The 21,992-nt window shown below is 42.7% G+C and overlaps 1 protein-coding gene and 1 long non-coding RNA gene across 3 annotated transcripts in view; one reads left to right on the top strand and one right to left on the bottom strand.

Annotated features, from left to right (window-relative positions):
• Window positions 1-4,293: 4,293 nt before the first annotated feature.
• Window positions 4,294-21,992, bottom strand: part of Plek (pleckstrin) — a 32,677-nt gene continuing 14,978 nt past the window's right edge. The window contains exons 4-10 of one of the 2 annotated variants that reach the window (NM_001025750.1): window positions 20,851-20,942; window positions 17,920-18,104; window positions 15,361-15,465; window positions 13,358-13,441; window positions 11,839-11,908; window positions 10,202-10,334; window positions 4,294-4,683 (exon numbers count right to left, since the gene is read on the bottom strand). In NM_001025750.1, coding sequence (NP_001020921.1) covers window positions 4,680-4,683; window positions 10,202-10,334; window positions 11,839-11,908; window positions 13,358-13,441; window positions 15,361-15,465; window positions 17,920-18,104; window positions 20,851-20,942 — 673 coding nt within the window. In that variant the 3' untranslated portion in view covers window positions 4,294-4,679. Of the gene's footprint in view, window positions 4,684-10,197; window positions 10,335-11,838; window positions 11,909-13,357; window positions 13,442-15,360; window positions 15,466-17,919; window positions 18,105-20,850; window positions 20,943-21,992 lie in introns of those variants that run through there. The other variant, XM_006251520.1, reaches the window with a different exon arrangement.
• LOC134481790 (uncharacterized) lies at window positions 15,394-16,509 on the top strand. Its single transcript, XR_010057595.1, has 2 exons — window positions 15,394-15,487; window positions 15,745-16,509. It is a non-coding gene; the product is annotated as an uncharacterized LOC134481790 (long non-coding RNA).

The raw sequence follows: 21,992 nt of genomic DNA on the forward strand, positions 1-21,992 counted from the left end.
CTCAGCTGGGGGAATGAGCTCCTGCTCTCACTTCCTTCTGTGGTGCATTGTGGGGTGGTACTTCTGGTCATGGTGCTTTATCACAGCAATTAAAATCCCAAGGAGGATGAAATTTGGTACCGGGAATAGTATTTTTGTGACAGACCTGACCATGCGGGTTTGGGGAGTATTATGGAGACATCTAGGACTTCACAGTAAAAAAAAAAAAATCATTGAGTGCTCAGAGCTCACTGGACTGCTTGGGGTGGGACATGGGTGGGCTTGGAAGGTGAAAATGCTGGGTTCTCTAGAAGACAATGATAGAATGAATTTATATTAAGAAAGGATTTACCAGATCAAATTACACAGAAAGATCCAGGTAGTCTAACAATGGCTGTCTCATACTGCCACAGCCAAGAATCCAGTAGTTACCCAATCCACAAGGCTAGGTGTCTCAGCAGCCCCAGTCTGGTGAAAGGCCTGAAGGATTGCAGAAGAGCATTTGGTCTTCAGGGTAGACTGGAAACCCTAAGAAGTTGGTTCTAGTATCAGTGAAGGAACGCAGCAGCGGTGAGATGGGTGGACTTGTCAGCAAGAATGAGGACAAGCAAGCAAAAGACAACGCTTTCTTTCTTTCATGACCTTTTATCTGGGCACTTTATCTTTCAAATAATTTGAGCTGAAAAAGTCCTTCACACCAGAGCCTGGAAGCTTGCATTTTTGTTGAATCCAGATCCAGTCAAGTTGACAACCAAGACTGACCATCTGATGGACTTTCTAGCCAAGGAATGAGAACTGTTTCTATAAACCTTGAAAAATAAGGAACTCTCCTAGCACTCCCTCAAGGAATATAGCCTTGCCCACATCTTGAGACCAAGTTCAGACTTACAACTTCCAAAGCTATAAGATATATATTTGTATCATTGTAAGCCACAAACTGTGGTGATTTATTAAAAGAGCAAGAAAAAACTAATGCAATAAATTTTTTTAGAAAAATATAATTAAATATAAGAAATATACTAATCTTAAGTAGCCAACTTGAATGTTTACCTTTTAATATTTAGCAGTAATCCAAAGTTATATTCAACTTCAAGGTCAATCTGTAGAAAATATATAAAGTTCTTTTCTGTACCTTCCCAATTCACCATCCCTAAAAAAGAGGTTTATATCTGCTTACATATAAGGCTTTGACAAGTGTGTGGGACTTTCCCTCATATGAAGTCATTCTGTAGACACCACCTGTGTCCTAGCATTATGTTTTAGTATCAACCAAGAGTTAACATAGGATCCACAAATTAAGGGCATAATCTGATAAGAATGTATTGCAAAACCCAGAAAGAAAGTGATTTCTGTACAAATGCCAGTTTATTTTTAAAGATTCTAAATTCAAGAATACCCAGATAGAGACATGCATAGGAGCTTCCACATCAGTGACACAAAAAATACTGATCTTACCTTCAAAGTAATAAAAGTTTAGAGTTTATTCTAGAGCAAAATATGACTGACCATGGCTAAGGAATATAGATTGAGGGTTTTCAAAAATTCTATACACAGTGTTGTATAACTTACATGCATTTTCATAGTAACGGAACAAAGTCCTAAATCAAGGGTTTTTTTTTTTTTCCAAATACATTGGTAGAAACATCAGATATGTTGTATAGATTTCAGCAAAGTAGGTATTGAATTTTATCTAAGGACATCCCTAGCTTTGGGACTCATGAAACTAGAGGCCTTTTCAAGGACAATTTGATAGACACGTGTATATTTAGCAAAACAATAGTAACAACCTTCCTGGTAGGGCCTATGTCCTCCCTAGACACAGGTATTCGAACACTAGTACTAGACACCAGTTGTCTTCCATGGAATGGTCCAATCAGAAAGCCATTGGTTATACCCTATCAGCCATGTCCCTACAGCACCAGTGGACAATTCTTGCCTGCCCAGCCATTCGTTTACTTTTCTGTTTGAATATAAGACCTCCTTAAGTTTCCCATCTTACTCCCGAATTTTATGAAAATTAATGTTTGACTAAACAAGGACACCCCTTTGCTTATGTGCAAGTTTATGTGCTCTGTTTGAGGCCGTGACAAAATGGCCATCAGAAACAAGTTAGAAGAAAGAGTTGTTTTTAGTTCACAGATTCAAGGGTTTCAGTCCACCATGGTCACTGAGTGTGCTGAACCAAAGCAGGGTACATTATGGCAAGCAGGAATCATTGCAGAGTGGCAACAGGAGAGGCCAAAATATACCTCCCCAAAGATACACCCACATTGACCTTCCTCCAACTTTCAGTGATCTACCACCCCCCATTAGTCTTGAATCTACCAATGGATTAAACTATCCGTTCACTTAGTCAGAGCTCTCAGGAATTATCTTTTTAAATTCTCCCTATAGTCATATTTACATATGTACTAAACCGGTCCTCTACACATTAAGCATCTCCCAATTTAGTCAAGTCAATATTTTCAGCCATTACAGTTCACCAACATTAGATTCTATGGTACAAGCAATGGGACAGTTGAAGATGAGCTGAGGTTTAGAAGATAAGCAACACTAGCTATTTAAGGGTCCTTCCTTTCTTATAGAGTTTAGTGATAAATAGAGAAAAGAGAGTAAATTGGAGTAGAGTTGTGGGGTATGGAAGCCCATTTGGAGACTCTTGAAATGACCCAAACAGTACATGGTAGGGTTCTTATCTAATCACAGAAATATGAATATATAGGAAGGATGGTCTTAACATGAATCAAGAATTGGTAACTGGTGAGCTAAACAGAGGCTCAAGGAGATAACGTGATTGGGGGACGTGCTAGACCCATAAAATGGCTCTATTGCCTTTTCCCACCTAAAATTACTCTCTAACTAGACACTATAATATGTGGACCCTTTGTCTATAAATAGAGGACTGTGATAAAGAAGAGAAATCCACTGCTAAATTCAGCATCTAGTCTTGTGAGGACAAAATAATCAGAATGAATATAGCCAGCCTATCAAATAACTTGTTCTTTCCCTTGAAGAATACCACAGAGTGTCCAGCACTGGTCTTAACTGTTCACATGCTGGACACTCAGAGCTAAATAATAATAATAGCTAAATAAGCCTTGGGAGGTTGAAGCCAATGCTGTGTTGTCCCTGTATGTGACCTCTATATCCACCACTGTGACCACCCATTCACGTGTCCTTTGTGCTAGGGCTGTGGTGATTGCAGGCCAAGTGATTTGGTGATGGAAGTTTCTGAGACTATTAGAATATGACACACACACACACACACACACACACACACACACACACACATACACACATACACACACACACACATACACACACACACACATACACACACACATACACACATACACACACACACACATACACACATACACACACACACATACACACACACACATACACACATACACACATACACACACACACACACACATACACACACACACATACACACATACACACACACACATACACACACACACATACACACATACACACACACACACATACACACATACACACACACACATACACACATACACACACACACATACACACACACACATACACACACACACACACACATACACACATACACACATACACACACACACATACACACATACACACACACACACACACATACACACATACACACATACACACACACACACACACATACACACATACACACATACACACATACACACACACACACACACATACACACATACACACATACACACATACACACACACACACACACATACACACATACACACATACACACATACACACATACACACACACACACACACACACACACACACACACATGCTCACACTCTACACCCACTCCCAGATGTCTACCCTTATGCTTCTTCCCAAGGATCCCTTGTCTCTGATCTTTCGGCCGTTTTTCCTTAAGAGACTCTGAGTAATTAGAGAAACCATACACTTCTGTTAAGTAGTCCATAAAAATATTATCACTTTGGGTCGCTTCTCCACATAAGACAGAGGACCCGATGCCCTGCTTGGTCAGGGGAAGATGGCCCCTTGCTATTCTTTCTAGGCCAAACCTGTTGTTAAACATTTGCTTTAAAGTTTCCTCACCCAATTTCTACTTCTTTGAACTTTTGTCTACTTTAATATCATCATTTTCCCCTTCTTAATACATTTCTTTCACTCCTTGCTCTATCTCAGGCTGGGCTTTCCTAAGGACCCAGCTGACATCCTTGTACACTGGAGACATAACGTTGAGCAGACGGGCAGAAAAGCAAGGGACACATGTAGGCCGAGATCTTATGTGTTGTGTAGAGTCTCACAGAAATTGTTTTATTCAGGTGAGAAGAAAACAGGTGGGAGAACTCAGAATACAAAAGAACGAACATCTCGTCCTCCTCCAGCCTTGAGACTTTCTGGAATATCCGTGAGGTCTCCAGAGTTCCCCTGGCAAGTTATACAGGCACAAGATTGTTTTCTTTGAGTGCCGGGATGCGGTGAACAAACATACAAAGTGAGAATTCTTGCTTCAGTGAATATTAAATAAACAATAATGCTACAGCTGGGACCCATCTGAGGAAGGCGAAGACAGAACGCCAACTGAAAGTTCAAAGTCTGGTCTTGAATTCCTCTCTATTTTCCTAGTTGTAGACTCTTGGCCAGTCGGATTCGCGTCAATGCTTCTTGGTATCCTCATCTGTACAACCATAAAGAAGGCTTAGTGTGAGTTTGAAATAAAACAACATTTGTAACAACATAGTTGATATGGTTCCTGGTCTGGGCTACATCTCATATAACTGGCTATTGGCAAATCTCAGGAAACTTGTCATTCCTCAGGTAATAATAATAATGCCCAAACAAAGTATACCTTCGTTACCTCTGCAAACAAAGTATTCATTTCACAAGATTAAATCGAGCACCTTATCAATCCTTATCAATCCTTCCCAAGGAAGACAATGATTCTTGAGGCAGACTGGGTTCCTCCCTATCCTCTCACACATAGATACAGCCTGGTTATAGTTCAAGTACAACCTACAGGTAAACATCGTAAAAAGGACAGGTTTACCAAATGCACAAGTCAGTATGCAGTATTTATCCCCTCCATGTGCTTGCCACCTGACGCATTAATGCCAATCCTTTGGGATAGCATTCTCCAGTGCTCATTTAAGTCTGGGCCTCTGTCACAATCAGAACGTGAAGATCTGAAAGTCATTTGGCTCCTATCCAAATGCAGTTGGGGAAACTTGCATTTGCTTCCTTGATTTGGGGGCCGATATGCACAGTGTGCTACAGTAACTGCAATCACATTGGTGCTGTAAACACGTGTGACAAAGAGAAAAGCTATATAACGTAAGTATCAAGTATGAGACCCCAGTAGATTCTTGTACTTTTACCTCAGAACCTGGGCATTTGCCCTATTGCTTTCTAATTACCCATATATAAGGATCTACATCTTATTCCTCTCTGCTAAGATCTCAGCTTCTGTTCTCGAAACAATTCGAGATCAGGGGTGTCTCTGACTGACTTCAAACTCAGAACAGCCCTGCAATGGATCCACACATACTCAGTTCTCCACCAGAAGAGACATCTTTCATTTGGCCCTCAATTACCATTAATCTCATGCGGCAGGTTTTTCCTGTGTCTGTGTGAATACTTCTTGCTGCTCATCCACAGAGGGAAGTTTAAAACACACGAGTACCCAGTGTACGTGTGTATAAATACATCCTAATCAGTCCAGAAAAAAATGTTCGCTATAACACATCACAGAGTAAAATCCCCCAAAACCTCAAAACCAGTGCCCATGGGTGGAGCCCTTCGCTTAGCTACATTTGACCATAGAGGCTTCCCTTAGGCCACAGAAAGCTCAGAACCCAGAGTCAGGGATGACAGTGTGCTAACAGGAAATGCTGCTGTAGCTGATAGGGCAGGAACCAGGGCACAGTTAACAGGGTCGCTATGGAAACAAGATAGACACCAAAAGCTAGGAAGAGCTAAGTCTATCCACGACAAGATGGTGAGCTTAAGAACATAGATTCAGAAGTCAGGTAAGCTGAGCTTTAAATATCCTGTAACTATAAGGTAAGGGGTCTTGAGCAAGTTTTATACACAAATGTTCAGCAAAGGAATTCTAGGCAGTTTTGATAAACTTTTAAAAAATCGAAAGCCATTCCCTTAGATTACCATCAATGCCTTCAGTGGAAGAAGAGACAAAGGAAGGGAAGCTAGGGTTTGTAATGTTCCTAAATATGCCAGGTAGTTCATGCATATTGATCTACTTTGGTCCGAACAGCAACACCAATTTCATTTTAACAACAAAGAGGGTGCCAGACTTGGATGTCGCAGAAACGTTCATGTGACTAAGGCTTGGGCTCCCATGTTGCCGTTAGGAGACAGGAAAATCTGTAAGAGGCCAAGTAGTAGGTCTTCTAGTCGCTGGCAACATGTATTTGGAAAGGAGGTGAGAACCTCAGAATCTTTTCCATTCCTAACCACACCCACAACCAGAACCTGCTCGCTGCTGGTATAAAATAGTCACCAGAAGCCCCAAACTAGAGACCAGCCAACCATTAATGGAAACTGTGAGCCAAAATAAACTTTTCTCTAAGTTGGTTTCTCTGAGACATTTGTTACAGTGACGGAATGCTAACTGACACAGAAGTTGGCACTAAAGGAGGCTGTAACTACGTAAATTGTGGGACTGCATCTGAGCCCTGATCCCAAGGTTCAGCAGTGTTTTCCCCATCATATCTAAGGCTTGCCACAAACATCTCTGTGTGTTTCTCCTCAATAGAGCTCCTCCCACCTGCTTTGTCTCCTCCACTGACTTCTAAATTTAATGTTCATTTTGCCCTGAAACTAGGCCAAACACAGTGAGGGTATAATTTCACTCTATTTTTAAGCAACTTTTAAACTTTTCGAACTTCCCCCATTATTTTCTTTTTCCGTTACCATCTCCTCTATGTCTCCTAATACATCCTGCATGGTTTTAAAACCTGTATTTAGAGAACACAGAATACATTCTGAACTCTTGGGCAATTACCTTTCTGTCTTCTTCTTGCCCTACATGTCGGTGCCAGAGGTGTTTATATCAATCTCCAAAGTCTATAAGCAATGAGCTACAAGCCTCTGTTTAGCTTCTTTATTATCTCTTGAAAGCACCAAATGGTTATAGATGTCTTCATTTAAATAATTTCCTCATTCTGCTTTGAAAGTCCCTCACTATGGTGCAGTGTGTGTGTGTGTGTGTGTGTGTGTGTGTGTGTGTGTGTGTGTTAGAAACCAAACATTGATGCTCATTTCATGCTGTAAGATTTCAGTATCTTGACTTCTGGTGGTTGTTTTACTTTTCAGACTGACGTTTTATTTATCTGACTCACTATCAGCTGTTGTATGAGGCATGAAGATCATTGCCTCCTTTTATCACCTTGTCTTCTGCTCCTTCTTTCTTTCCTTATTTCAGTGGTCTCGCTGTGTTGCTAAACTCACTCTAAACTCACTATTCTCCTACCATAATCTCACAAGCTCTGGGCTTACATATGTATGCCACTATATAAAGATAAAATATATTATTTCTTAAAACCTCTGTGGCTAACGCAGCCTGCTTTCTTCCCACTTTAAGTTGGAATACTGAGGGGAAAAAATGTCTTTCTTGACAGTGTCAGCCATCCTGCAAGGAGAATCATCGGCTTCCTCACCCTCCACATGCATCCTGAGGGTCTTGGCTACCACGACAGTGTTCAAATCATGTCTGTTATCTGATTGATATGCCCAGCAGGATCTGAGTTTTATTTGTAGGCCAAAAAGTTGTTCAGGTATAAAGAGCACATTTAAATAGTCCCTACATACCTGTTTTGTCGAGAGACAACTTCTCCTGAAGAGAAGAAAACTGCTTACATTAGGGAGCCTTCACAATGCTACAGGCCACTGTGCACACCTATATTACTATCTACCTGAAGTCCCAGGGGAAAACAGTCACTAGGCTGTAGTAGAGATGAAATTTCAGCATCCTTAGCAGCCCTAAAGAAGGACGTTTAGGTGTGTACTTAATGTGTACTTAATGGGTCTTTTCATTTCTAAGGACTATAGCTGAGGCCTGCATGTTAAAAACAAGAAGCATGTTCTGCCTCATCCTTAAACCATGTCTACAGTGTGGGTGTAAACTGCCTTGAAAAGAAGATATATTTCCTTTTGCTTTGTGTGTGAGAGCACTTTCCTGCATGCATGCATGCAGTCCATATGTCTCCAGTACCTTTGGAGAAGAGGGTCTTATATCCCCTAGACATAGAATCATAGCCACCATGTGGACCTGGGAACGGAATCCCAGTCCTCTGCATAAAATAGAAAGTGCTCTGAAGTTCTCTTCAGTCCCTGACTTTTGTTTTGTTTTAAATGACAAGTATGTGTAATTGATTTGAGAAGTAGAATAAAACCCTCCTCAGAACATGAAAGGGAAAGCAGTTAATGAGAGGCAAAACAAAATCAACACACCAAAAAGACACTAAGCTGAATCCTATCCATTTCAAAATGTAATGCTGACACCATATTAATAATTATTTGAAAACTAGCCCTAAATAAAATGTTGTGTGGATTCTATAAAGACAATGTGCTGGAGAATCAAAGAAAAGAATAGCCCTTTGCTTCTTGGCCATCAATAAATTAACCGGAGAATAACCAGAGCTGCATGATTGGCACAAGGGAATTGAACCCATGCAGAAGAGGAGCTGTAGAATCAGGGAAAGGTTTCCTGCTTCCTTTACTGACACCACAGAACTAAGTATTGAGTTAGGAAAACAGTCCCAGTGCTGGCAATTTAACTCAGGACTAAGAACACTGGCTATTCCTCCAGAGGACCGAGGTTCAATTCCCACACCATACACATGGTTCCAGCTCGAAAGGATCTAGTGCCCTCTTCTGTCTTCCACTGGAACCAGGTGTAGCACATACATGCATGCATGCCAAACACCCATACACATATAAATAATATTTTTAAAAAATACCCCTTTGCATGAATACCTGGTTTTATACCTTAGGACGGGAAGTAATTAGTCAGACTGAAAAAAGTCATAGACAAGTTCCTATTTTGAACCAGCTCTGACTAATAACAGGACCAGGAAGCTCTCGGAGCCCAAATAGGAGTTTCTTACTCTTAAGACGGAAGAATTTCATGGCATTGAGATCAGAAGACCTAAAGGAAGTTCACGACTTTGATAGCCTCCATCACAAGCTCTGTGTAGACTCCAGGCTCTCAGTGCTGACCCTGTATAGCTGTATCATCTATTCAACTTGCCTTACAATCCAGTCCCATCCTCTCTCTGCAGATCAGGGAGGTGCTAGCCAGGCCCATGCCCCTCACACATGCAAGGACACTAAATGAGTTAATTTTCTATAAAACTGAAGAGAAACTGAAGGGCTTAGGGTTTGCCCTATAATTGTAAGAAATGATGCATCATGTTCCAGAAAAGAACAAAGGGAGGCCCTCCTTCAGATCTTGATCTAGGCAGCTTTGGCATCTAGAAAGACCCTCGGCTGCCCCTGGCTTCCACTGAAGGCAGAACGCTGCTCTTGATAAGTGTCTGCATGATCAGACAAGAAAGCACACATGCTACTTCATTACTTCACATAATCCCAGCCAAGAACAACAGCTACTTGACCAGAAAACAAAGGAGAATTCTTAGTGTTCTCAGCACCACGTAGTGTTCTTTGGCCACAGTTTCAAAGACAGGTGATGTCTAAAAGAGACAGCCACATGCGGTGAGAGGCAAAAGCCCACTACCTGACCAAAACAGGACACCAGGATCAGAGGGAAGCAGATTGCCTTCCATGGGGGTTATAATCACAGGGCATTATGGATTTATTTGCTGTTTGGCTCTTTTTTTCAACCTAGAGAGGACCTCAGAGATATCCTACTCCATGCTTTCATTTTCCACAAGTGTCCTTAAGGCTTGGAAAGGCTATGTAGCCTATCCTACCGGCGTAGCTCATTATCTGGCATGCAGACACAGATAGGGTGGAGAGGCAGAGTGAGTGGAGATGCACAAACAACATTATGTGACACCTGGTTAGCCACATGCAAGCAAACACCTCCTACTCCTAGGTTTGTTTGTTTGCTTGTATTTTTTTGGTTGAATTACCATGGCCATGGACAAGTCACACATGCACTTATCTACACATGGCCTTCCCTCAGGAGGGGATGAGGACTTGAACATTGTCCTTACTTCCCAGTCCGTGAGGCCACCTGGATGGCTTTTATCCACTCAGTACGCTCCTTGGCAGTGGCTGCCTGCATGTAATAATGAACTTCGTCTGCTGTGATGATCTCAAAGAGGTTCTCCTCATCACTCTTCTTACCTGGGGAGAGAGAAAGTAAAATAGCCCGGAGTACCAGAAACTCCCCTGTCCCTTTTCCTTCCCCAAGCCTTGAAATGCCTGTTCGCAGTGTCCTAAAGTCTACATTCATTCCCCAAGGATACATGCAGTATTTGTAAAGATAGCTATGTAGTATGATTATTGAGAAACATGTATAATACTCAAGGAGAAACACTTTCATTGATCATTAGTAAGTAATGCTAAATTTCTTGGCTTGTCACACCAATAGCATCTAGTAAGTAACTTCCGATGGTGTTTAAGAAGTTTCTTTGTTTTTCTCATAATATAAACCTAGAGCCAACCTCAATACACATTATATTAAAAGGTACATATATTTATATCTGCAAGCAGACATATATAATAAACCCAGAACAGATCTAACATCAATCTTGTAAGTATAGTCTAAACTAAGGCCTAAGTCTGAACTCTTTTTTTTTTATTATTATTATTAACTTGAGTATTTCTTATTTACATTTCGAGTGTTATTCCCTTTCCCGGTTTCCGGGCAAACATCCCCCTAATCCCTCCCCCTCCCCTCCCTTATGAGTGTTCCCCTCCCCATCCTCCCCCTATTGCCGCCCTCCCCCAACAATCACGTTCACTGGGGGTTCAGTCTTAGCAGGACCAAGGGCTTCCCCTTCCACTGGTAAGTCTGAACTCTTAATAAAAGATGAAAAGGCAAATGAAGCCAAAATGTCAAGCCAGAATGATCCCATGGTTTGCTCCCCTTTAATGGTCTGTCTTCATCTGATTCAAGATAAATTATCAAGAGATGAGGTCAACAAGCATGCATTAAACAAATTGTTGTATAGGTACTGCAGCTGAAATTTGCTCATCGTGACATAGTTTTCTGTATTGTTTTGTGCTCAAAAATATGATTTTTTTAAATAAAACAACACAGAAAGAAAAAATCTGGCAAGTGACAGGGAAGGAAAATGAAAACCGGCTGTGTGAATGCCACATCTCAATGACTCCATGGGTCTTCTGGGCCAGACCAGGCAGGTGACAGGCACATGGTTAACCCGTGTGTCAATCAAAGGCATCTAGTGTAGCCTTTTACTTTCAGAGCAGGAACTGAGATCCAACAGGGTAGCATGGCTCACAGTAGGTTTTGTGGAGGACTAACTAGCACAGACCTAGCCAACTATGCCTGGTATTCCCCCTCTGAGCACTCTGCATCGACGAATTGGTGTTCCATTTGTTGTAGAACATGTTCTTATATGGATCAGTACATCATCATCTCCTTTAAGGAAAGTCACAGCATCAAGAATTGTGGTCAAGCTCTCTGTGGAAGCCAGCTTGGAGGTAGTGGATTTGTCTATCATTATTCAGTGACATTCTCGAGGCATGAATAAAGCAACCCCTTTTCCCAAGTTCTAAAAGGCGAGTCAGCTCTTGGGAAGGGATGACACTTAATTCCCTCCAAAGTTTTCAGACAATTTATGCATGTTATTAACATTCGAGCTATAGCGAAGTTCATTCTTACCATCGGGGTTGCTCTCTACGGAAGTCACCACACAGCCTCTCAAGTGGATTGCTCCCAGGGGATCTTCACCCTAGAGGACAGAGAGGCTGCTGTGTCTCCAAAGTACACAGTGTGGACCTGCCTCATCCAACAGGAGACCCAGTACAGGGTCAGTCTGACTGGGAAGAGAAGAGAGATGGAGAACGTCTACTCTCCCTTTCAAGATGATGTTTGGAGTGGGCTTCCTGGAAAGGACTCCAGCAGCCCAGGAAATAACAAGAATTGAAAAGTGGGATGCAGGAAATTGAAACCCTTCTCCACATGGGCGGAGTTAAATCAGCGGAGTGAAGAGAATGCCTGCAGAACAGGAGAAAACCTTGGCCAATTCTACACGAAACATGATATTAGTTGGTATCTGGAATATGTGAAGAACTCCTAAATAAAATACCAAGGAAAACAAATCATCGAATTAAACATTGGGCGAATGAAATGGATAGACAGTTCTCAAAAGAACTACAAGCAGTCAATCCGTGTTTGAAGTACAAATCAAACTCACACTGAGGTTCTATTTCACCCGTCACAATGGCTCTCATAAAAATAAGACAATAAACATTGGCAAGGATATAGACAAAAATGAACCCTTGCACACTGCTGGTGGGAATGTTGACTGAGACAGCCACTACGTAAATCAAGTGTGGAGGCTTCTCTAACGACTAGAGAGAGGAAATACACTATAATTCAACCTAGCAGTTGGATTGGATGGATGGGTAATGAAAATGTGTAAAACATAGCAAACTATCGACACTTGTAGGAAAACGGATGGAACTATAGACCACTCTGTTAAAGCAAGATGAGCCAGACTCAGAAAGGTGACTGGCTCTCATGTTTTCTCCTGGGAAGACATTAGAAAGTAGAGTGGGGATTAAAAATGAGGGGGAAAGGTATAAAGGGAAGGGGTGTAAGGGTGTGAAGACTGTATGGGACGTGAGAGCAGAAAGTCTGTTCAGAGGAGGAAGAATTGAGTGAGAGGAGTGAGAAGAGAAGACACGAGAGAGCATTGAGGCAGAGAAATGATAACAAAGCTGTGTGTGTGTGTGTGTGTGTGTGTGTGTAAATGTCACAATAAAACCACCCATTATTTGAATGCTAAGAGCAATTAGATAGATAGGTAGATAGATAGGTAGATATGTAGATAGATAGATAGATATGTAGATAGATAGATAGATATGTAGATAGATAGATAGATAGATAGATAGATAGATAGATAGATAGATAGATAGATAGATAGATAGATAGAGATATTGTATGGGACAAATTAAGTTATACTGAGTTAACCAAATACATATAATATGCTGATATTGTCTTCAAGTCCTAGAAGCACAAGAACTCAGACGTTGCCAGGAGAAATAATAGAAAAGAGTGACAAACTAAGAAGAAACCTGAGAATGGAAACAGAAGTGATCAAACAGCAGGGTGTGGCCCCGGCTCGCTCACACTGCAAAGCTTGTGTCTGAATCGACTTATCTACAGAAAACCTCACCCCAGCAGGGTCATAGTAGTGCAAGTAGGCCGGGTCTTCTCTCAGAATGAACTTCCTCACTTTCCAGTTTTTCCTCCGGTGCCCCTGTACCAAGAAACAAGGCAGGGAAGGGAAGGATGAGTCGGTAGCATCGCTCTGTACACAGTGCATAGGTAAGAAGTCTGCCAAGTTACAGGATAAAAGAAGGCCACAGTGATTTACTGGGCCCCGAACCATGTCTTTCTCAGGGAGCCAGCACCAAGACCAGGTGTTATAAGGCAGATGTTATTGGACCACGTAGATAAGTGAAAATATTCCTCTGCTGTCTTCCGGCTGTAGAATTATGTGAAATGGCACACGTGACATGGTACATGATATGTTGAGCAACGCTGGGCATATAACTCAGTTCAAGACTTGGCTCTGTTCTTTGAGGAGTCAATGATGCATAAGCAAAGAGGCTACGACAAGACGCAAATAAAATAGTACATTTAAATATGGAGTTCAAAAGAATTAAACGAGAGATATGTAATAATAGAAAAATTATTCAAAAAGGATTAGTCTGAGTATAAGCTGCAGCTGTTCACTCATCCCTGTCCTGGTTCCATTTATCGAGTATGCTTATTTCTCTTGATATAAAAGTAAGAGGCGGGAAGGGGACACAGTTCTCCAGTTAGATGCTGCTTTTCCCACACGGTACACCACACGGGTGTCCTTTTTCATGAAAGTGTAAGCCTTCTCTATAAGGTCAACTCTGGTGAACTCCAAGCAGCAATGGAAGGAGAGTTGATCTTTTGAAGAGCATAAAAACATTTTTAAATTTTCTCCCAAGTGGTTCTGATATGGACCAGGGTTACTCATGAGGTAAAGGATTGAGATAGGCAAGTAGGAGGAATATTCAGTAACTCAGTTTGGCGTGGGCTACAAACACACCTCTTTCTTTATAATGAATGCACTTGATAACTTGGATTCTCACCTCCCTGGATCTGCACAAACATCCTCTTCCACAAAATAAAATGGAACTCTCCTTCCTCCCTTAGCAGCCCCTGGGTAATTCCCTTTCTGTGGTTACCTTCTGCTCAAATATGTCCTGAATCACAGGTGGGAACTAGAGACAGGACAAAGTCAACTTGAGCAGATTTTGGGTTCATATGCAATAAAGTGAACTGTTAGGAAAAATACCCTATAATCATATCCATAACTTTGAATTAATGTGATTAATTTCAAAGGTTATGGCAAAAATACGTGCAACAAAGGAAAACTTATATAAGCCAAGACTCAAGCTTATCAGTCAAAACAGAACCACCCAAACTATGCCCCCTAGAAATTAATGCTTCCTCCTTCTGAACTCCTTGTAAAGAAGCTACGTTGTACCTGAAATTGCACATGTGTACTGTGCCTGTGCCCATGACCTCAAACAGAACTTGACCTTAGCCTATGGTTCCTATAAAGTTGGCCTCTTGCCACAGCTTTAGGTCTGACTAGGCTTCTCCACAGTCTGCAATGGCACTTTTTTGCTCTGAAAGGTTACCAGAGAGTGTGGCCTGTTCCTATTTTCTGCTCATTTTGAAGGACTTTACTATGAAATATCTTTATCTTTTTAATGGCATCTCTTGGCCAACTTCTTCATCATGATATTGGCAAAAGAAGCACCTCACTATTTCTCAGGGCATTTTCTGCCCTGCCCGCCCAAGTCCTAACCCAAAATCACTTTCATTAGTTACTTAACATTTTGTCTTTCACTTTTTGACTTTCATTTTTCAGTTTATTGTTGGTCAAACAAACTAAATACTATTTAATAACTTTGACCTTTTTTTCATTTGTTAGTTTCATTTTGTCTTTTTGAGCTAAGGTCTCCCTCTTCAGTCTAGGCTGGCCTTGAGTTCACAGACATCTCCATGGTTCAGTTCTGTGAGTGCCGGGATTATACACATGCGTCGCCATCTCTGCTCATATTAGTGATTTAGAAAAAAGTGTTAGGCTTGAAAGGGGAGGAAGGCCAGGGTGAGGTGGAGGCAGTCACTCACCTGCTTCAATAAACATCCCTGCTTAATGATAATGCCTCTGAATTCTTCTTTCAGAATGATGTCATCGTCACTGGAGTTCTCCTCACAGAAGAATCCACTGTCTGGCTGTTGGGAAACCACACAGCAGGTTCTTAACTGGTCTCAGGCACATTGCTATACTGATGTCCGCGCCCTTCCTGCCAGCCACTGTGCCTCTCTGCTGTTGCATATACCCTGCTCTGAGGCGTCAGGGTTACTCTGGGTCTGCTGTCTAAGCCTCTGCCATCCTCTCCCACCCAGTTGCTGCCCCTTACATGTCTCTAGTCAAGTGTGATCTGACCAGTAGCCTTTTGTTTTCTATGATTCTTCAGGTAAGATCCCATCTGAATGTCTTCTTTCTCACAGGACATCATGGCCACATCTTTGAAATCGGACAGCACTCTGACACAACTCTTTCCACCATGATGTGTCACCGGGCTCCACCCATCCCTCACCTAAAGAGAACCAAGGGCCTGTGTACCATCTCAGCCCGAGGTCAGGATAACGGGTGGATTTTCTGAGCTCTAAGAGAGTGACAAACCATGCAGAGGAGTCGCTGCTGTGGGGAGTAAATTTACCACCTTCATTTAAATGGCTATAAAAAGCTAGACCAAAGGTCTGAAGCGTGAAAAGGTCCTGGTAGAGGAACTTCCCCAAAAGTGAAATGAACAGCTGTCTGGGATGTTCGCTTCCTTTGTACAAGCTGGATGGTCCTCAACGGAGCTTTCCTAACTTCTGCATTCTGATCCGAAATAGAAACAAAACTGTCAAAAATCCCCCTAGAAGTCCACAGTTGCTGAAGTTGTCATGTGACCCCTACTTAGGCTCATGTTACATAACACGAGTTTATCAATCTTAGTAAACGTAGCATAAAGAACATACGAGGTGGTGGGTAAACGTGTATACAAAAGCACAGTGGATATTTTATTACATGCTCAAACACAGACAGCTAGCTCACAACACTTGTGGTTTCACAGTTGGCCCTCTGAAAAGGACATCGTAGTAGGACGGATGTTGTTGCCTTTCCACTGCTGTGTTCTCTTTATCTAGGACAGCATGTGCCAAGCAGTGACACACAATTTAATTTTAATCAAAGTAGATTGAAAATAAAAGTAATTAAACGATTGCTTACAACATTGGCTCTCAACCTGTAGGTCCTGACCCCTTTGGGGGGGGTCAAACAACCCTTTCACAGGGGTCACCTAAGACCATTGGAAAACACAGCTATTTGTGTTAGATTAGTAATAGTAGCAAGGTTAGAGTTATGGAGTAGCAATAAGAATAGTTTTGTGGTCAGGAATCAATCCCCATATCAAGGGGAACTGTATTAAAGTGCCACAGCATTAGGAAGGTTGAGAACCACTGACTTAGACTAGAAGTAGTAAGGTTTCAAAGGGGGCTGACTGGAAACTGTTCAAGTAAGCAAGCATTTTCTTTAAAGTGTTCACGTGGAAAGAGCAGCATTTGAGGGAGCAGCTGTGAAGTCTAGAAAGTAAGAGTTGCTTTATGGGCCTCGTAACTTCATAGCTTCTAGTAGACGTTTTTAAACTATTTGTTTATTTGTGCGTGGGGGGTGAATACATATGGGAATATGCATGTCACTGAGTGGGGACAGAGGTCAGTGAAGTACTGTGGCTCCTAAGGGAAAGGCTTTCCCTACAGATGCTCTCCTCCAGACAGGAGGAGTTCCCCAGTGCAAGTATAACAACAACTTCGCTCTGTGTGGGGATGATTTCCCCAGTGAAAAGTGTTACAGCTCCTCTGTGGAAACGAGAGGTTTCCCCAGTGAAAGCTCTGATCCAGCATAAGTGTTACAGCTCTGCTCTGAAAGGAAGCAGAAGTTGAGAGCCACGAAATGCCACAAACTCACAGATACAAAAAACTTCACACAAGAGATGTATTGGGAGGGGAAAACCCAGGAACGTGAGAAACAGCAGCAAACTGGGCAGAACAAAAGGTTTACATATGGTTCTTTGCCAGGGGAGGATGGCTTTCCAGAGTGGCCTACCGTGGAGGAATTATGTGGCCTGACCCTTGGGGTAAACTCAGGGATTGGTGGGATTTTCTTTTCTTATTGGGCAGAATTTAGCCACTCTTCTGTCTCTGGGCTAGGAGTGGCCACTATAGCTGTTAGAATATAGCCAGTATGACCAGCGGAGATCCTCAGGTCAAGGCCTGGCCACTTTCCTGCCTTAAGGTTTACAACATTTAGGAAGGGAGTTCACAGCAGGAGAAAGCTTGAGTTAGTGTGAAAAGCCAACAGTCAAAGGACAATACACAGAAGTTGGCTCTCCCTTCAAGTCACACAAGTTCCAGGAACCAAACTCAGGTTATCAGGCTTGGCAGCAAGAACCTTACCCTCTGAGGCACCTCACCAGCTTGTTCTTAACTTCTCTTCTCCATGCAGCCCTCCCACCCATCAATTCTCTTTAAGACTTGACATTCTGTTTGCATATGTGGCTCTAAACTGGTCATCCTTAGAAAATCTACCCCGATCCTACATTAGGAAGCACAAGTGACAAGACAGCTTTTCACACTTACGAAGTAGTAGAAGGCATCAGGGTTGTCCAGGAAAGGGTTTTCAGCTATTCCATCTGCTGCATTCTTGGACAGATCGCTAGCAGGCTGCAGGTACCCTTCACTGAGCAGGGAGGCGGAGATCATGAGGCCTTCCTGGCGGTTCCGAACTAGCTTGTTAGAAACCAGCCAGTCAATGACACCACTACCTAGAAGACAGCATCAGAGGGAAAGTTAAGTCTCTTTTCCAAGCCACAAGCCACCAACGACCAACCACGCACTGGCTCCAATGCACACAAGTGTCCATCTGTTCTCGTCTTCTCTGGGACTCCAAAAAGGAAAAAGAAAATGAGTGAGACAATTATTTGGAAACAAAAGGAATCATGCAAAACTTAAAGCATGTGTGCTCACATACCTTGACACATGTGCACACACGCAGACACAAATATTTATGAATATATGCATATATAGTTATACAGTACTTTAACAGAAATATATAAATTATTTTTACTACCTCACACATTTACTGAGCTTGTCCAAGATACTAGATTACTAGGTACGAGATAGTAGGAGGCAGATTGACTCGGGAAAATGTAAGCATTAAAGTTAAAGAATTTTGCTGTAAGTCAATATTGTGGTACAATAAATGATTGGGTCAAATCGGAAACTGATTTATAGAGAAAGTAACTGGGCTGAGACCTAAAGTAGGAGAAGGCGTTTGCAAAGTATTTGTGGCAGGAGCTGAGGGTCCAGCATAGGCAAGGAGCAGCCTTGTGGACAAGCTCAGAAGCACATGGCGGCCCACGAGACCAGAGATTGGAGCTGGTGAGAAGAAGGTGCAAGGTGTCACGAGGAGGAGGGAGATGTGGGTCAGCGAGGAGAGTCTGGTGCTGCATTAAGAAACTTGTCAACAAAGAGACATTTGAAGTTGTCAAATTATCAAATAGCACAATGGGAGGTGTGTCCTAAATTAAAATTGGGTTACATTACTTGTGTTTATATCATGCAACTTTTAAAGGGTCAGGCAGGGACACTGAGTCGCCATGTTCTTAGCTTTTTTTCTCAAGAGAAAAACTGCACAGGGAATGAAATGAAGACAATGTCTCAGTGGGATTACCCGCAAGCTAAAAATGAAAGTGTGTGAAACACAAAGTGTGTTCCTTACAACTTCACGCAGTGATGCCCAACACAGCAGTCTCCCTGTCCCGGGTCACTGGGGCTGCACCATTTGGTGTGGGACACTGGAAAGAGCCCATGACCCTTTTCAGAGAGTGAGCCCTCCGTGATGTTTCACGCCTAGAAATCTTTACCCCCATTTCTTTCTCTGTGAAGACAAGCGCTTCTCCCTTCAATCCTCACAACCTCCAGAAAGAGGTGGCAATTACTGGCTCCATTTGAAAAGTGAAAAGCTTAAGTCTCAGGGAGTTGGAATAACCTGGGGACTCAGTGGAGTCTGTCCTCGGCCTTCATTTTGTATAGCTCACACTTGAGTGGTGCTTGTTTGACTAGGTGTGCTGGAGTCTGACAGACAACCTCAGCCCGGGTTCTCTGTCATGAGAGAGATGTCAAGGCAGCCATCGCATGTGAGCGCTGAGTGCTTCCCCATCTCTGCCTCTCAGCTGAGACCACCTGACTCACATGAAGACTCCTCAGGGAGAGTTCTAGAACCTATGACGACCATCCACAGGAAGGATTTAAGTCTTAGTGAATACTCTGAGACTCGGGGAGTATATTGAACAGAAAACAAGTCTAGGCCAGATCCGCCAGCCAAGTCTACACAGGGACCCCTCACATTCCTTTGGCCTGGGGTTTTCTCATAGTGACCACAGTCCTACAGCCTTAGGGCCCTGCCTTGCTTTTGTTGTGTAGCTCGATGCCATAGCTTAGTCCTGACTGAAGCTCACTCCAGTGAGATACTGTGGCATGGTACAAATCACATCCTTTCCTCTTCACCTTCCTGACTCTGACCTAAGCCATTTTTCATGGATTTTCTGTGGACCAAACATCTTCTCAGATGCTTAAACTGTTAAAATTCCTCCACGCCGTATCCCTGTGGCATCTCTTGCAAGCATGTTTACTATGTGGAGTGTCTGACATACTCCCAAACTGTACATCCCATTTGGCTTTCCATAATGAGCCACCAATTTTCCAGATTATGTTCTGCACATTTCCACCACAACTGACCTCAGAAGTCTTCCCCACAAACTCTCTCTACTGTGAGGTCAAATTGAGGCACTGCCTCCTGTTCACCTCAGCAGTTCTCTTAGTTCTTCGTCTTTTCCAAAATTATGGTGCCCTGACCTAGACATAGAACCTCTTTAATCATAGTAGCTATTTGAAAGCTTAGCACTCGAAATGCTCTCAATGCGTCAGGTACTGTTCCTCTGCAAAACAGCAAGCCTGGGAGGTAGGTGCTCTCTGCTCACCCCCCCCCCCCCACTGTATCGATGGAAAGCACAGAGTGGCTGACTATTGGCCAGAGGTTTTGTAAGCTGAAGCTGCAGATCGAGGGTTTGAAACTGGGCAGTGTGTTTTCAGTGAATGTGTTTTCACAGCTACGACACTTGGAGTAAACACCTAATACCCTATCGTGTACAGCGTCTGATACCCTAGCATTACTATATAGAACTTTATACCACATATCTGAATTCTTGTTTATCACAATGTGGGTTGCAGTACATTGAGCTGTGCCCTTTCCTCATACTTTTTCAACATAATGCCAAATATTGGCAAAAAGAAATGCTTGGTCAAATAGCTGTGATTCTGAAGTCTTGAACAAAAATAAAGACCTTTTCTCCCATTATTACTCTTTCTACACAGGTAGAATCCTTTTCTCTTGTTCACAGATCTGCATTCCTTGATCCTGTCCACCCCGCCCCATTCCACACATTTGGCTATGGGAGAACGCCACTTCCCCTCCTCGGCTGCCCGCTTTGGGAGTTCACATCATTTTACCTGTGAAGCAGTGATTAAAAACTTTCTTGTCCTTCTCTAGATTCAGTTCCTTGATTCCTTTCTCAGGGTCTTTCATAGACAAATATAAAGCCCTGCACAGAGATAAAACGGAGGTGAAGGAGAAGCATTTCAGAATGGCGAACCACCTTGGACAGGCTAAGTTTCCTCACTCCAGGGCATAGCCCTGAGCCTACCCTGTCTGTCAGACCAGCAGTGGTTAAAGGGCAGTGTTCCAACTTGCATAATCATGTGACATGCAAAGCATCTAGCAGATGTGCTTAATAACCCTAAATTCTTTAATCTCCCTGTTGATTTCATCCTGGTGCCTGAGATGAAGTATTGCCCTATTATTTGCTAAAGAGTGGGGGTTCCCAGGGCCATGTATGCAGGAACAAAGACCTTTAAAGTCCCTGCAATAGTTTGGACCTGGCATGTCCTGCTAACACCCATGCCTGAAAGGCTTCTGCCCCAGCTTGGGGCTTTTTGGAATTGGTCTAAACTTCAAGAAATGTGGCCGGGGGAGAGGGGTGGCTCTTTTAGCAAAGTGCTTTGCATAGGAGCATAAAGACTGGAGTTTGGATCCACAGCAGACACAGAGGAAGTGGGACACGGTGCCTTATAATGTCAGCACTGCGGGGACAGAGACAGAAGGAGCACTGTGTCAGGCTGGCCAGCTAACCTAACTGAGAGAGTCCGTGGGCTCCAGAGAGACCTTGACTCAACAGTCAGGAGGAGGGCACTTGAGAAAGGTGTCTGGAATTAGCCTCCGGCCTCCATATGCACCTGTACACATATGCACATGGACCCACATGCAGGTGCACACACTTGTGTACACACACACACACACACACACACAGTGAGAGCTTTTCAGTTATACTCCTGAAGGAGATATGGGAATCCAAACTCTTTCTTTCATACCTCAACCACAAAGTGGACAGATACACCCTATTAGTCATATTTGCCATGATGTACTGACACCAACCACCACTGTGGAACTAAAAGCAATAGGTCAAAGGGCACATGTTGACCCACCATAAACCTCTTTGTTTCCTATGCTGATTCTCCTAGATATTTGTTAAAGCAATGGAAAGATAAATCTCCCAATTCCTCACAAGGTTTTCAGCAGGCTATTGGTTACCCTT

The sequence above is a fragment of the Rattus norvegicus genome, chromosome 14, assembly GCF_036323735.1.
Source record: "Rattus norvegicus strain BN/NHsdMcwi chromosome 14, GRCr8, whole genome shotgun sequence".
Lineage (NCBI taxonomy): Eukaryota > Metazoa > Chordata > Mammalia > Rodentia > Muridae > Rattus > Rattus norvegicus.